At 42.4% G+C, this 16,670-nt stretch overlaps 1 protein-coding gene across 1 annotated transcript in view; it reads right to left on the reverse strand.

Moving 5' to 3' along the window:
• Positions 1-4,005: 4,005 nt before the first annotated feature.
• MMP28 (matrix metallopeptidase 28) overlaps positions 4,006-16,670 on the reverse strand; it is a 129,711-nt gene continuing 117,046 nt past the window's right edge. The window contains exons 7-8 of the mRNA XM_075334186.1: positions 15,707-15,874; positions 4,006-5,083 (exon numbers count right to left, since the gene is read on the reverse strand). Of these exons, the coding sequence (XP_075190301.1) occupies positions 4,710-5,083; positions 15,707-15,874 (542 nt within the window). The 3' untranslated portion in view covers positions 4,006-4,709. The remainder of the gene's footprint in view (positions 5,084-15,706; positions 15,875-16,670) is intronic.

A 16,670-nucleotide genomic window follows, 5' to 3' on the forward strand; every position in this document is an offset into this window, starting at 1 on the left:
ATGCCACTAGGTACACTGAGTGCTTGCTAGTATAATGGCTTAGTTATAATGAGTTGGAGTGTGCAATGCAGGCAGAGGTGCTGTAAATATCTTTGCAATAGTGGGACTATAGCAAAGTCCAATAGCCACGTTTAGGATGCCACTAGGTACACTGAGTGTTTGCTAGTATAATGGCTTAGTAACAATGAGTTTGAGTGTGCAATGCAGGCAGACATGCTGCAAATATCTTTGCACTACTGGGACTAGAAAAAAGTCCAATAGCCACGTTTAGAATGCCACTAGGTACACTGAGTGTTTGCTAGTATAATGGCTCAGTAACAATGAGTTTGAGTGTGCAATGCAGGCAGACGTGCTGCAAATATCTTTGCACTAGTGGAACTATAGCAAAGTCCAATAGCCACGTTTAGGAAGCCACTAGGTACACTGAGTGTTTGCTAGTATAATGGCTTAGTTATAATGAGTTGGAGTGTGCAATGCAGGCAGAGGTGCTGCAAATATCTTTGCACTAGTGGGACTATAGCAAAGTCCAATAGCCACGTTTAGGATGCCACTAGGTACACTGAGTGTTTGCTAGTATAATGGCTTAGTTATAATGAGTTGGAGTGTGCAATGCAGGCAGACGTGCTGCAAATATCTTTGCACTAGTGGGACTAGACAAAAGTCCAATAGCCACGTTTAGAATGCCACTAGGTACACTGAGTGTTTGCTAGTATAATGGCTTAGTTATAATGAGTTGGAGTGTGCAATTCAGGCAGAGGTGCTGCAAATATCTTTGCACTAGTGGGACTATAGGAAAGTCCAATAGCCACGTTTAGGATGCCACTAGGTACACTGAGTGTTTGTTAGTATAATGGCTTAGTTATAATGAGTTGGAGTGTGCAATGCAGGCAGAGGTGCTGCAAATATCTTTGCAATAGTGGGACTATAGCAAAGTCCAATAGCCACGTTTAGGATGCCACTAGGTACACTGAGTGTTTGCTAGTATAATGGCTTAGTAACAATGAGTTTGAGTGTGCAATGCAGGCAGACGTGCTGCAAATATCTTTGCACTAGTGGGACTATAGCAAAGTCCAATAGCCACGTTTAGGATGCCACTAGGTACACTGAGTGTTTGCTAGTATAATGGCTTAGTTATAATGAGTTGGAGTGTGCAATGCAGGCAGAGGTGCTGCAAATATCTTTGCACTAGTGGGACTAGACAAAAGTCCAATAGCCACGTTTAGAATGCCACTAGGTACACTGAGTGTTTGCTAGTATAATGGCTTAGTAACAATGCGTTTGAGTGTGCAATGCAGGCAGACGTGCTGCAAATATCTTTGCACTAGTGGGACTAGACAAAAGTCCAATAGCCACGTTTAGAATGCCACTAGGTACACTGAGTGTTTGCTAGTATAATGGCTTAGTTATAATGAGTTGGAGTGTGCAATGCAGGCAGAGGTGCTGCAAATATCTTTGCAATAGTGGGACTATAGCAAAGTCCAATAGCCACGTTTAGGATGCCACTAGGTACACTGAGTGTTTGCTAGTATAATGGCTTAGTAACAATGAGTTTGAGTGTGCAATGCAGGCAGACGTGCTGCAAATATCTTTGCACTAGTGGGACTAGCCAAAAGTCCAATAGCCACGTTTAGAATGCCACTAGGTACACTGAGTGTTTGCTAGTATAATGGCTTAGTTATAATGAGTTGGAGTGTGCAATGCAGGCAGAGGTGCTGCAAATATCTTTGCACTAGTGGGACTATAGCAAAGTCCAATAGCCACGTTTAGGATGCCACTAGGTACACTGAGTGTTTGCTAGTATAATGGCTTAGTTATAATGAGTTGGAGTGTGCAATGCAGGCAGAGGTGCTGCAAATATCTTTGCACTAGTGGGACTAGACAAAAGTTCAATAGCCACGTTTAGAATGCCACTAGGTACACTGAGTGTTTGCTAGTATAATGGCTTAGTAACAATGAGTTTGAGTGTGCAATGCAGGCAGACGTGCTGCAAATATCTTTGCACTAGTGGGACTAGAAAAAAGTCCAATAGCCACGTTTAGAATGCCACTAGGTACACTGAGTGTTTGCTAGTATAATGGCTTAGTTATAATGAGTTGGAGTGTGCAATGCAGGCAGAGGTGCTGCAAATATCTTTGCACTAGTGGGACTATAGCAAAGTCCAATAGCCACGTTTAGGATGCCACTAGGTACACTGAGTGTTTGCTAGTATAATGGCTTAGTTATAATGAGTTGGAGTGTGCAGAGGACAGGAGGGTACAGTGGCAGGATTGTGGTGCTCTGGGTAGAGGAATGGAAGCCTGCCTTTCTATTCCCTCCTAATGGGGAAATGCAGCGACGAAATCCCTGACCTTAGCTACACAGACGCTGTCTCTGTTTTCAGGACCTGTCACCTATGGCTCTGACCCTGCCGGTACGAGCTCTTAAAAGGACTGATAGAAAGTGCTCTCCCTAAGCTGTCCAGCGCTGTGGATGGAGCGCATACAGCTGTATCGGCGATAGGATTTAGGACGGAGCTGCGCCAGTGATGTCTGACACCAAGGACGCAGAAGGCAGATAATGGCGTGCTGGAGGAAAATGTCCGGTTTTATAATGCAGGGACATGTGACATGGACATCCTATCACACATGCCGTTGCTTCTCTGGCTAAAAGTCCACTTAGCTGTGTGTGTGTCTGGGATTGGCTGACATGCTGGCCCTCGCCACTACATGCGCGCGCTTAGGGAAGGAAGACAAGGAAAAAAAAAAAAAATGGCGATCGCCATTATACAAACAGCAGTGATCTGAAGGCGCTATTCCCGCACACTATACACTGAAATTTCATAATAGTGTGAGTCACAGAGTGACTTACACTATTACAGCGGAAAGCCAGCTAGGAATTAGCTGTTTTTTTGCTGCTAGAACCGTTCTCGAACGTTTCTAGAACTATCGAGCTTTTGCAAAAAGCTCGAGTTCTAGTTCGATCTAGAACAGGCCCCAAAATCACTCGAGCCTAGAACTGGAGAACCTCGAACCTCGAACCGCGCTCAACTCTACTGGGCTCACATCGTTCTCTCAATTGCTCCTTTATCAGAAAGGGGACTTTTAAGAGCAAATTTTATCATGATTTGTCTTTCCGGAGTGACTGTAGAGGAAGCCCCAGGGTTTTCATTAGGAGGTCAACAGTAAAAGTGTTAACTAGTACCATATTTTTCGGACCATAAGACGCACTTTTTTCCTCCAAATTTGGGAGGAAAGTGTGGGATGCGTCTTATGGTCTGAAGCTGCGGGGTAGGGAGCTGTGGGGAGTCAGTGCTATGCAGTGGGATCACAGGAGGCAGGGAGGGTCGCTGCTGCAGGATGCCGAAACCACGTGTGCCCACTGCTTAAAGTAAACGAATATTCATTAGCTGCTCCCCGCCCACCTCTCTCTGCAGTCAGCGGGTGTGAGGAGCAGCTAATGAATACTTGTTTAATGTAAACAGCGGTCACACGTGGGAGCTCCAGACGCCGGCTTCCTGCAGCGGCTGGAGAGACTGTGTGTCCGCTGTGAAGGAGGCAGGAGCAGGGAGCCGCTGTAGACATGTCTGGCCCGGAGGAACTGCACATCACTGCAGTGTCCGGGCCAGAGCACACGGCATACCTTCACAGCACAGCCGCAGTCTCTGTGCTGAGGGCTCAAATTGCTGTCACTTTGCTCCGGTCTATGCACTAGAAACAATCTCCCGTAGCTGACAAGGACCTACAGTGATGTAATGCAGAGGGGTGGGCCAGAGCAGCACAGAACAGCACAGTGCCCTGCCCCCTCATTACGTCACTGCAGGCCCTTGAGATATGGGAGACTTTGTTTGTAATGCCAGGACCAAACTGAAGCATGGTGAGCATCACATCAGTAAAAGTAAGACAATAATATACAAAGGCATTACTGTACACCTGGATGGGATTGGATCATATATATATGTATATATGTATAAATATATATATATATATATATATATATATATATATATATATATATATATATTTACACACACACACACACACACACACACATACTATATAACACACACACACACACACACTATATAACACACACACACATACACACTATATAACTATATACACAAACACACACACACACAGTATATAACTCTATATATACACACACACACTATATAACTCTATATACATATATATATATATATATATATATATACATACACACACACAGTATATAACTCTATATACACACACAAACACACACACACACACAATATAACTATACACAGACACACATACACACACACACACACACACACACACACACCATATTGGAGGATCACACATACAATGGTGGGGAACATACATATTCCACGATGGGGGTCATATATACCTGGAAGGTACCCATAATGGAGGATATGAGGGCAGACTTTGGGGATATTATTACCTCAGTAACACTGTCAGCAGTAAAATAACAGTGTGTCATCACCACATTCTTTTACTTTAATTTTATTTTTTTTTCTATTTTTTCCTCCTCTAAAACAAGGGTGCGTCTTATAGTCCGGTGAGTCTTATAGTCCGAAAAATACGGTAAATAAAAACTTTTTTTTTTTTTAGAAAAGACTATCACCTTTCTTTTATTGTGAATTTTATGCAGATAGTCAATTGGAAATGGTCTATATACATTACAGAGTCTTTGTGAATTTATTATTAGCATTAATTACATATTATGCATCAACAATTTTGGCAGCCAAGCCAAGATAAGTCTTGCTTCCACTTCCCAGAAGCAGTGACTTTAAGGCTGTCTTGGTCAAATGTCCAGTAGGTTTCACCTCTGAAAAAGTAGATTGAACCATTTGGATGATTTAGTGCTGCATTGATGTTGTGAGGGATGCCTTTCCAGTCTTGAAGACTTCGTGGGTAATATGGCTCCACTGTCAGTGATTTTTCATTAAAAACATAGTACTTGTCCCCTTTGAAAATGACCAAATGTCCAAGCGGATGAAAATATAGAGCCGTGTCAGGGTGGCGGGGAAGTCCCTGATCACTGCACTTATAAGGAAAGTCAGCGTCTAGTCTAGATCCTTTATATCGCCAACATCTACCACCTGGAAAACAAGACAAATAAAATCATAGACCTACATTAATATATGTTCATATTGTACAGTAATTGGCACTCCATGTAATAACTTGAGAATGAAAAAACTATAATAGGTTACAGAACTATTAGACACCAGTAGCTAATATTGATTGTGCTTTATTACATATGGTTAACAAAAAAACTATGAAGAGCAAGGGACCAGACACATGGAGGAACAAATTGTCACATACGCAAATACTATTATATACCATGGTGCTAGAAAGTTTGTGAACCCTTCAAGACTCCATATTTCTGCATAAATTTGACCTAAAACTACATCAGATTTTCAAAAAAAAAGTCTTCAAATTACAAAGCAGATAAACAAATGAATAAAAAATATTACACTTTGTCATTTTTAATTGATGAAAATTATAAACTGTCACATATCTATGAGTAAGTGAAAAATAGGGGGCGCAATGAGAAGCCTGAGGAAGACAGCATTGCTTTTGAAACGTGTTGTGGCTATAAGGGACCATTAATAAAAGGTTTGTTTTTTTGACAATCTACAAAAAACATCCCCTGGTTTCCTTTATTCAGTTATAGCGCTCCATTAGACCGGCGTTTTTGTTTCTCTACATATCTATGAGTGCCAACAGTATGCGAACCTTTTCTTTCAGTATGTGGTGTGACCTCTTTGTGCAACAATAACTGCATCTAAATCTTTCCGGTAATTGTTGAGTAGTCCTAAACATTGGCTTGGAGAAATTTTAGCCTATTCCTCCCTACAAAACAGCTTCAACTGTTGTGTTGATGGGTTTTCAAAAACTTTAACTTTATTCTGCTTTATCCATTCTTTTGTAGAACAAATTGAATTCTTGGTGTTCTTTATTGATGCATGACCCATGAGCACAGTTGTCCTGTCATTTTCCTTTAGACTTTATTATGAATTCAGAATTCTTTGTTCCATCAAGCAGTCCTGGCCAACAAGCAGTAAAACAGGCCATAACCATGATACAACACTACTGTGTTTCACAGATGGTATGACATTTTTTAGCTGTTTTTTCATTCTACAAACATAATGCTTCTCATTTAAACGCAAAAGCTCTAATTGGTCTTATTGGTCCACCCAACATTATTCCAATAGACTTCCATACAGACTGTTGTTGCCTTATGGTCGACTTATGAACAGTAACATTAGCCAATATGTAGAGATGAGCACACCTGCAGCTTTGAGGCTCGGGGTTTGGGCTCCGAAAATGACGTGAAAATCACCCTTGTGAGTATCATGCTGTGCTGGTGTCTGAGTGATACGCAGCACTGTGCGAGCTGTTGGATGTGTGCGAAAGGCTCATATTTGACTTACATTCTTTGTTCTAAGATGTTTTATTTACAGAGAAATAAAAAAATAAAAAAAAAAAAACACTTCCCACCCACCTCCAGAAGTGTTTTGCTGTGGGCTAAAACCAAAACACTTCAAGAGGTGATTGGGCAGGGCTTTTTTTTTTTTTTTGTTTGTCCGTGAACAAAAAATCTTAAAACGCAGAATGTAAGTCAAATTCGAGGTGATCACACACATCCCACAGCTCGCACAATTCTGCGTATCACTCAGACACCGACACAGCATGATACTCCCCACAGGGATTTTCACGTCATTTTCTGAGCCCAAACCCCGAGCCTCAAAACTGAAGGTTCACTCATCTCTAGTGATGGGTGAACCCCCTGATCTTCGGGATCGGGAGCCTCGCCCGAACGTTTTGTAAAGATCGAGTTCAGGTTCTGAGATAACGCAAACTTGCGTCAAAACACCAAACTCGGGCTTTACAGTTAAGGGATGTGGGGGGGGGCTGTAAAATAAAGAATATAGTTAATAATAAACATTGTCATTATACTTACAGGTCCCGCGACGCGTCCTGCAGACTCTGTCTCTAAGCCGCTTCTGTTCCGCATTCGATCATTGCTGTGCCGCCTGGTAACCAGCACTGACTAAAGGACCTTCCATGACATCATAGCCATGTGACCAGTCTGGTGTGAATGTTGTATAGACCAGTGATGGCGAACCTGTGGCACTCCAGCTGTTGCAAAACTACAATTCCCATCATGCCTGGCCATTCAAAGCAAAAGCTTTGGCTGTGAAGACATGATGGGAATTGTAGTTTTGCAACAGCTGGAGTGCCACAGGTTAGCCATCACTGGTATAGACATTGGCTTACAGACTAGTCACATGGCTATGATGTCATCGAATGTCCTGTTAACTGCACTTTGACTGTCACTGTGCAAGTGTTGCATCGCCCAGCACGGCGCACACTCTCCCGACAGCCGCGGGTCAGCTGCATGTATTTCCATTTAGCTGAGGCGCACTTGTCCTGAGAGCGTCAGGCCGTGCGAGGTGATGCAATGCGAGACGCAAGTGGAATCATACCCTCATTGACAGCCTGCTTCTCGATGAAGCAGAGCTGACATTGTTCTGTCCCCACTTAGAGGCGATTGAAGGCAGGTAGTTGGGTAGAGGTGTGAGGAGCCTTACCTTCGTTTCCACTAGGTGAGGCAGACATGACCAGAGCGTTCCAGGATTGATGGATTCAAATGTATACATGCTAAGGTGAAGCAACGGTGGTTTATTTTTTCCTCCATGAACAAAAACGTGCAGCAGTACAGTTCTCAAGTGGCTTTAACTGTGGTAGTCTTGTGATAATTCTCCTAGAGCAGCTACTGGTCAAAAACTTTGCTTTCTGAAGCCCAAACGAGAAATATATGTGCTCCTCAAAAATGCACTGACTAAAACTGAAACTAAGATTGAGGCAGGATGTGAGGTCACATGGAGGGCTGAAAACACTCCCACAGGCTGGACTAAAAGGAACCAGGGTAACAGAAGGGACTAACCAGTAGATGGCAGCAAAGGACAAGCATGAACATATATACAGTGTGTCCACCCATATCCTGTCCACCGCTATTAACTTGAGAACGAGGGCAGCTATAGGCATAGAAGTGGTGTCTAGGTATAGTAAAGTATCCATGCACTACGCAATGAAATCACCTATAGTGCCACCTGGTGGAAAACAACGGAGTTAGCATTTTTATCCAAAAACGGAACGAGATAGAGAAAAAAAGTGAATTACAAAGTTGTAGGGCATCATCAATTCAATACGAATTGACACCTTGCATAGAGAAATGCTATGATATGAAACCCATGACTTCCCCAAAACATTGAATGCTGGTCACGCATATGGCGCTCATTTAACTTTGATGCTCAAAGTGGCCATCATCAGCTGCAATGCACATCTGGACTCTGGACAGCATACTGTATTTTGCTGAACGTTGTGCAATATGGTAGGTGACACGTTTGCACAAGCATCTCTAACACATTGTCGTAGGTCCTGCAATGTTGGTGAAGGGGTCGCATACACCTGCTGTTTGATGTGACCTCACAGAAAGAAGTCCAATGGGGTCAGGTCAGGTGAGCGTGGAGGCCACTCCACGCAGCCACCATACCCAATGACTTGTAGGAAGGTCTCCATGAGGTATCGCTTCACGTCCGCAGCCTTGTGAGTTTTACACGTTCTAATCATAGCATTTCTGTATGCAAGGTGTCGATTCGTATTGAATTGATGATGCCCTACATTTTTGTAATTCACTTTTTTATCTATCTCATTCTGTTTTCGAGATAAAAATGCTAACTCCGTTGTTTTCCACCAGGTGGTTCTATAGGTGGTTTCATTGCATAGTGCATGAATACTTTACTAGACACCACTTTTATTCCTATAGCTGCCGCCATTCTCAAGTTAATGGCGGTGGACAGGATATGGGTGGACACACTGTATAATATGAGACATTGAATAACAATAATTAAATAATAGTGGATATCATCATTAAACGTTTTAAAGGAAACAGGTAAGAACAGCACAGACATGGCTCTATCTGCTCCTCACTCTGTATAGACACTGTCTGTTCAGAGTAATGAAGCAGAGCTGAAAATGCTCTACCTGTGGAGTACGTCGGGCTAAGGATATTTTTTTTTATAATAAAGATGGAGTCTCTAAATGTTTTTTTTTGTTTTATTTCTAATAAAAAAAATTCTATGTGTTATTTTCTTTTTTTTTTTTACTGTTTACTAGAAATTCATGATGGCCAAGTCTAAATTGGCGTGACACCATGAATTTCAGGTTTAGTACCATCTGAGAATACAAAGTTGGTATTAACCCCTTTATTACCCAGCATGCCACCACCATCAGGGCCGCTGGACAAACCGGGTAAAGCGCCTGGAAATGGCGCTAAGAAACAATGCGCCATCTCCAGGGGTGGCTGCAGAGAATCCCAGGCCCCAACTGCCTGGTTTTACCTGGCTGGCGATCAAAATACAGTGGGAGCGCACACATTTTTTTTTTAATTATTTTCTAAATAATTGAAAAAATAATGAATGGGCTTCCTGTATTTTGATTGCCAGCCAAGGTAACGCTAGGCAAATGGGGGTAGCAGCCCATAGCCATCCGCCTTATCTGCGCAGAGAATCAAAAAATACATACAGCGGAGCGCTACGTCATTTTTTTTATTTTTAATTTTTTAATATATATATATATATATGTATATATATTTATATATATATACACATGCAGTACAGACCAAAAGTTTGGACACACCCTCTCATTCAAAGAGTTTTCTTTATTTTCATGACTCTGAAAATTGTAGGTTCACATTGGAGGCGTCAAAACTATGAATTAACACATGTGAAATAAAATACTTAACAAAAAAGTGTGAGACAACTGAAAATATGTCTTATATTCTAGATTCTTCAAAGTAGCCACCTTTTGCTTTGATTACTGCTTTACACACTCTTGGCATTCTCTTGATTAGCTTCAAGAGGTAGTCACCGGCAATGGTTTTCACTTCACAGGTGTGCCCTGTCAAGTTTAATAAGTAAGATTTCTTGCCTTATAAATGGGGTTGGGACCATCAGTTGTGTTGTGCAGAAGTCTGGTGGATACACAGCTGATAGTCCTACTGAATAGACTGTTAGAATTTGTATTATGGCAAGAAAAAAGCAGCTAAGTAAAGAAAAACGAGTGGCCATCATTACTTTAAAAAATAAAGGTCAGTCAGTCCGAAAAATTGGGAAAACTTTGAAAGTGTCCCCAAGTGCAGTGGCAAAAACCATCAAGTGCTACAAAGAAACTGGCTCACATGAGGACCGCCCCAGGAAAGGAAGACCAAGAGTCACCTCTGCTGCGGAGGATAAGTTTATCCAAGTTACCAGCCTCAGAAATCACAGGTTAACAGCAGCTCAGATTAGAGACCATGTGAATGCCACACAGAGTTATAGCAGCAGACACATCTCTAGAACAACTGCTAAGAGGACACTTTGTGCAGCAGGCCTTCATGGTAAAATAGCTGCTAGGAAACCACTGCTAAGGACAGGCAACAAGCAGAAGAGACTTGTTTGGGCTAAAGAACACAAGGAATGGACAAGTAGAAATCTGCGCTTTGGTCTGATGAGTCCAAATTTGAGATCTTTGGATCAAACCACCGTCTCTTTGTGCAACGCAGAAAAGGTGAACGGATGGATTCTACCTGCCTGGTTCCCACCGTGAAGCATGGAGGAGGAGGTGTGATGGTGTGGGGGTGCTTTGCCGGTGACACTGTTGATTTATTCAAAATTGAAGGCATACTGAACCAGCATGGCTACCACAGCATCTTGCAGCGGCATGCTGTTCCATCCAGTTTGCGTTTAGTTGGACCATCATTTATTTTTCAACAGGACAATGACCCCAAACACACCTCCAGGCTGTGGAAGGGCTATTTGACTAAGAAGGAGAGTGATGGGGTGCTACGCCAGATGACCTGGCCTCCACAGTCACCAGAACCCAATCAAGATGGTTTGGGGTGAGCTGGACCGCAGAGTGAAGGCAAAAGAGCCAACTAGTGCTAAGCATCTCTGGGAACTCCTTCAAGACTGTTGGAAGACCATTGCCGGTGACTATCACTTGAAGCTCATCAAGAGAATGCCAAGAGTGTGCAAAGCAGTAATCAAAGCAATAGGTGGCTACTTTGAAGAACCTAGAATATAAGACATATTTTCAGTTATTTCACACCTTTTTGTTAAGCATTTTATTCCACATGTGTTAATTCATAGTTTTAATGCCTTCAATGTGAATCTATAATTTTAAGAGTCATGAAAATAAAGAAAACTCTTCGAATGAGAAGGTGTGTCCAAACTTTTGGTCTTTACTGCATATATACATATATATATATATATATATTTATATATATACATACATAAAAATATATATATATATATTTATATATATACATACATAAAAATTTCATTTTTTCTGATTTTTCTCTTTATAGATATATTTATGAGTAAACAGTAATTTGTTCTTTTATTCTATGAACTACTGACAATTTCTCCGAATTTCCAAGCAAATAATTTTGTGTTTATTTTCTGAAAATGGTAGTTTATAGAATAAAATACAATTTACAGTTTACTCAAAAATATACCTATAAACAGAAAAATCATATATATATACTGTAAGTACACAATATAAAGTTGTACACAAATAAATTATTAAAAAAAATGATGTAGCGCGCCGCAGTATTTTTGATTCTCAGCGCAGATATAGCGGACGGCTACAGACATCAACCCCCATCTGCCTGGCTTTACCTTGGCTTGCAATCAAAATACAGGAAGCCTATTATTTTTTATAAATTATTTAATAAATAAATTTAAAAAAAAACAGTCGCTCCCGCTGTATTTTGATTGCCAGATAGGTAAAACCAGGCAGCTGGGGACTGGGATTTTCAGCGTGGTAAGGCCCAAGCGTTCTGGGCCCCCACACTAAAAACTGCAGCCCGCAACCACCCCTGGAAATGGCGCATTGTTTCTTAGTGCCATTTCCAGGCACTTTACCCGGCTCATCCAGTGGCCCTGATGGCCGTGGCATGCTGGGTAATAAAGGGGTTGACTTGAAATCCATGTAATAATACATATACTGTACAATCTATTTATTTCGCAGTTCAGAAAACATGCAGCCAATTGAGCTAATTTCATGCTAGAGGCAATAGACCCTGGTTATTAATTCCTGATGACCACAACAAAGACCTCCTATTCTTAGGACAAGTAGAGTTGCTAATTAGGATTGGTTCCCATGACAGTTTCATGTTTGTCACACAAGTGTCTCACCCTTTGGTCTGTGTGTGGCTTATGCCTTGTGTGTCCAAGTCCTGGGCAGCAATGGATTTTACATCTATGTATTTAGTCTGTTTCTTCTGCGGAAGGTGTGGAGGTTCAGTAATTAAGCCAAGCTAGAACAAAGGGAACCTGTCAGGTGCAATATGCACTCAGAACCACGAGCAGTTCTGGGTGCATATTGCTAATCCCTGCCTAGCCATCCCTCTATACACTAGCATAGATAAAGAGATCTTTAGAAAAAGTATTTATAAAAATCCTTCATTATATGCTAATGAGGCCATCGACTAGTCATAAGGGCATTAGTTCCCTTGGCTAGTCTGCTCCCTTAGCATCTAAGCATGCCCCTGTGGGCGTGCTAATATGCTAATGAATGTGTGCCGCCCCCACGTCAGCAGCCGGGCTGCTCGGATCCGAATCCGTGGTGGCTCGAGGGGGCGTCCGGACCCTGGGGTCATGCAGCCACTCGAATTAAGGGGATATTTACAGGGGACAGTGTATTTACAGTTCGTGACGCCACCCGTGGTGTGTGGTAAGGTGGAGTATCACCGCTGTAGCTGGGGAGTACCCGGTGGTGATAGAGGGGGCAGCCAGGTGTTTAACCCCTCCATGGGTAGGGGGGATGCCCCGGGACTCGGTGATGGTGACAGGGATGTGCCGTTGGGGAAGTAAGGGTCACTTGGGTACTCACTCAGTCCAATAACACTGACACCGACAACTTAGTAAACCAAAGTTCTGAACACTGCTGCCGCTGAGGGGAGCACATTTGGGTCCCATTCCTGCTGGTGATGCCTGTTGATCTGTGACCTTTCCCTTGGCACCTTGTTCTCTTCTTAGTTGGCCCCTGTAGCTTGAAGCTAGTTGGGTCCCGGTCCCCAGTATGGCTAACTGAGGGAGCTTGCTCTTAGGTTTCACGCTTGGGATTTCCTGGACCGTATGTGTGGAAAGTCCCATCCCCCTCGTTGCGCTAGTACCCAGATTTTGGAGTGGGTGGAGAGCGGATCTTGAAGGCTCCGTTCTCGTTGGGTAAATTGTCAGGCTGCCTGAAGCTACTCAATGACCTAGGGTCCACGTACCCCATCGTGCCCTGATCCCAGCCCGGTGATGGTACAAGACCGCCGACTGTCCTCCACGACAATACCGTGCCCCTTGTCACGATCCCCTGCAACCGGGGGTCCAGCTCCTACCACGCCCAGACCAACGTCTGCTACCTAGTACCTCCAAGGAACCCAGCTCCTGACCTCCTCTCTCCTTCACTTCCAACACTACACTGGCCTACTCCTGACACTCCTGACCTCCCCTTAACCAACCCCCCAAGTGGGCGACCCTATTCCATTCAGGCCGTCCACTGGTGGGTGTGGTGCAGAGTGTTCCTAGGATTTTGATTAGTTGGTTTTGGCAACACCATTGGTTAGGGACCCGTAACCAAGGAGGAGGTGGATATTGCACAGAAGGGCAGATTGCACAATACCCTGTGACAACCTGATAGGCCAGGGCGTCACAAATGTGCAGCGTCAGAGGTATAGTCGGTCTCACCGCTCTCTGCTGCCACCACAGCAGACGCTTTATTTCAACTCAGTGCGCATGATCAGAAGTCCTGGACTTCCAGTCATGCGCTCTATGAAGCTGGGTGTACGTGTCCCGGCTTCAAACTGGTGTAGCTCACATGACAGGAAGTCAAAGGACGTTCTGATCATTCGCACTGAACTGAAAACCAGCGATGGCGCATTCATTAGCATGTTAGCATGCCTCTGTGGGTGTACTAACATGCAAAAGGGGGCGACTAGCCAAGGGAACTAAGGCTCTTGCAACTAGTCGCTGTCCTCTTTAGCATATTATAAAGAATCTTTAGAAATACTTTTTCTAAAGATCTTTATCTATGCTAGTGTATACAGGGACAGTTAGGCAGGGATTAGCAGTATGCATCCAGAACTGCTCGTGGTCCTGGGTGTATATTGCACCTGACAGGTTCCCTTTAAATAGTCACAAAGCCACTAAACATGGACTGACATTTATCAATACTGTCCAAAGATGTATCAATTCACAAGATTCACAAGGCAGTGAAGATGGTGTACAAAATCCAATATTATCAAAAGGGCTCAAGTGGCATGAAAGCACTTCTCAAATTAATGTACCCTTCTGACTGGAATAATGTACACTTATTTTGTGACAAAAAAAATGATGCACGTGAATGTATTTTAGGATTTCATTTTAGCCATGACCCTTTTACTTGAAAATCTTTTTAATCATTGACATAAGCACATGTTTAAATTTAATAATATAGTTCACTTTTTTTTTTAAGTGGGGTGGGGGCACTGTGAAATAAAATCAAGTGCTTTGTGCTTGATGGTATTGTCCACTACTACCTTAGGCTGGAGTCACACTTGTGATTAACTCGCACGAGTGCTATGTGAGAAAATCTCGCATTGCACTCGGACAAATGTTAATCAATGAGGCAGCTCCGATCTGTTATTTTTTACTCACTCCAAATCGGACTGAGAAAAAAAATCGCAGCATGCTGCATTTGGGTGAGTTTCTCGCGCGAGTCTCTTCAATGCAAGTCTATGGGTGCGTGAAAAAAAAGGATGTCACACGGACGGCACATACACCATCCTAGTGACATCCGCTTTCTCAATAGATTTCTAGCAAGTAGCAGAGAACACTGTAAATGCTCCTGTACATAACAGTACATGAATAGCAGCTGCTGAGGGTAAAAACTGATTGCACACTGACAGCACACTGACAGCACACTGATGAAATGTGAGACAAAATCGTCCGACTTTCTGGCATGAGAATCGGACCAATTTTACACTCACAAGTGTGATTCCAGCCTTAAAGGGAATCTGTCATCAGACTTTTGCTACCTCATCTGAGAGCAGCAAGTTGTAGGCAGAGACCCTGAATCCAACAATGTGTCACTTAGATTACTGGTTGCAGTTGTTCTGACACAATCAGAATTTTTAGATTTAGCCATGAGCAGAGCTGAGACAGCAGTCCCGCCCACACTAGGCTCTCAATAGAGATTATGCATTGACAGTGAGGTGTCAATCAGAGGAGGCAGCATGCCATGCCTGTGACATTGTAGTTCAAACAATGATGAATCCTGCGGTGTCCTGCTACTTAAACACACATTCCAGGAAAACAACAGATCAGACCTTGACAAGACAAGCATCTCTGAATTCTATGTTTTAAACTTGCAGCCTGTCAACCTCTGCTTACATAGCAAAACTCTGCTGACAGATTATTTTTAATCTTACTAACCAATATCAGTGACCATTGTGGGCAATCAGCAGATGCTGATCGACTGCAGTTTTTGTGTTTATGTCACATCACATAACAGACACAGCATGGAGAGCGGAAAGTCTAGCTCTAGGAGGTAAATATGCTTTTTCATTAGCTGGGAGAATATGAAAGGCCCTTCTCTATCAACCAAAATTTTCCAAAAGAAACATTACAAGTTGTTTTTTTAACCTTTGAAGAAGTAGAATTTTCCATCTGATCCTGACACTGCTGCAGCTTCAATAAATGCCGGTAACTTTTTCCACCTTTGCTGTGTGAGCTGTGGCTCGGAGACATTTCCATCTGGGGACATCGTCCAATAACTGCGACCTTTGAAGATGTACAATGTTTGCTTCAAATCTGTGTAGAAGAGTATATGAACCGGATGATGACGTAGGATACCTTTTGTATAGGATATTTGTATTTTTTATTAGTCACAATACTTTCACAATTACATTTATTAAACCAACCCTAAAGAATACTGGATTACATTGCAGACAATAAAAATTCACATTGTTCCAAAAGTACAATTGCCTGTTCCAACAGTACAGTAAGGTAGCTTTAATGAAAAAGGTCTTAGTTCATATAATTGTAATAAATCTGTTTACAAAATATTTTTAATGCAGAAATAAAAAGAATTTTCAAAATGTATTTGATTAATATTTTTACTAGGTAATTTTGCAACAAAGCCGAACCATTAAGTGAAATGTTTCCAGGCACGCAGCAATGTAGCCAAAAAACATAGTGCTGCACTAACTGGAAAATCTGGCCAAAAATACTATTCTATTTGTATGGAAAAGCTGCATAGGGTTTATCAGTTTTGGTCTAGAATCAATTTTTGTTTTAATCTTTTTTAACCTCTTCACCCCTGGCTGATTTTCCATTTTTCGCGATTTTTTGCTACCCTTCTTCCAAGAGTCGTAAGTTTTTGTATTTTTCTGTCAATCTTGCCATATGAGGGCTTGCTTTTTGCAGGATGAGTTGTACTTTTAAATGAAACCATACATTTTACCATATAGTGTTCTGGAAAATGGCCCAAAAAATTCCAAGAGTGGAACAATTGCAAAAAAAGTGCAACGTGACCCTGTGCTACCATCGGCTCCACGTGATCATGTTTTCCAATGGCTGCGGGTGAGTGCATGTTTATCGCGGCGGA

The sequence above is a fragment of the Anomaloglossus baeobatrachus genome, chromosome 2, assembly GCF_048569485.1.
Source record: "Anomaloglossus baeobatrachus isolate aAnoBae1 chromosome 2, aAnoBae1.hap1, whole genome shotgun sequence".
NCBI lineage: Eukaryota > Metazoa > Chordata > Amphibia > Anura > Aromobatidae > Anomaloglossus > Anomaloglossus baeobatrachus.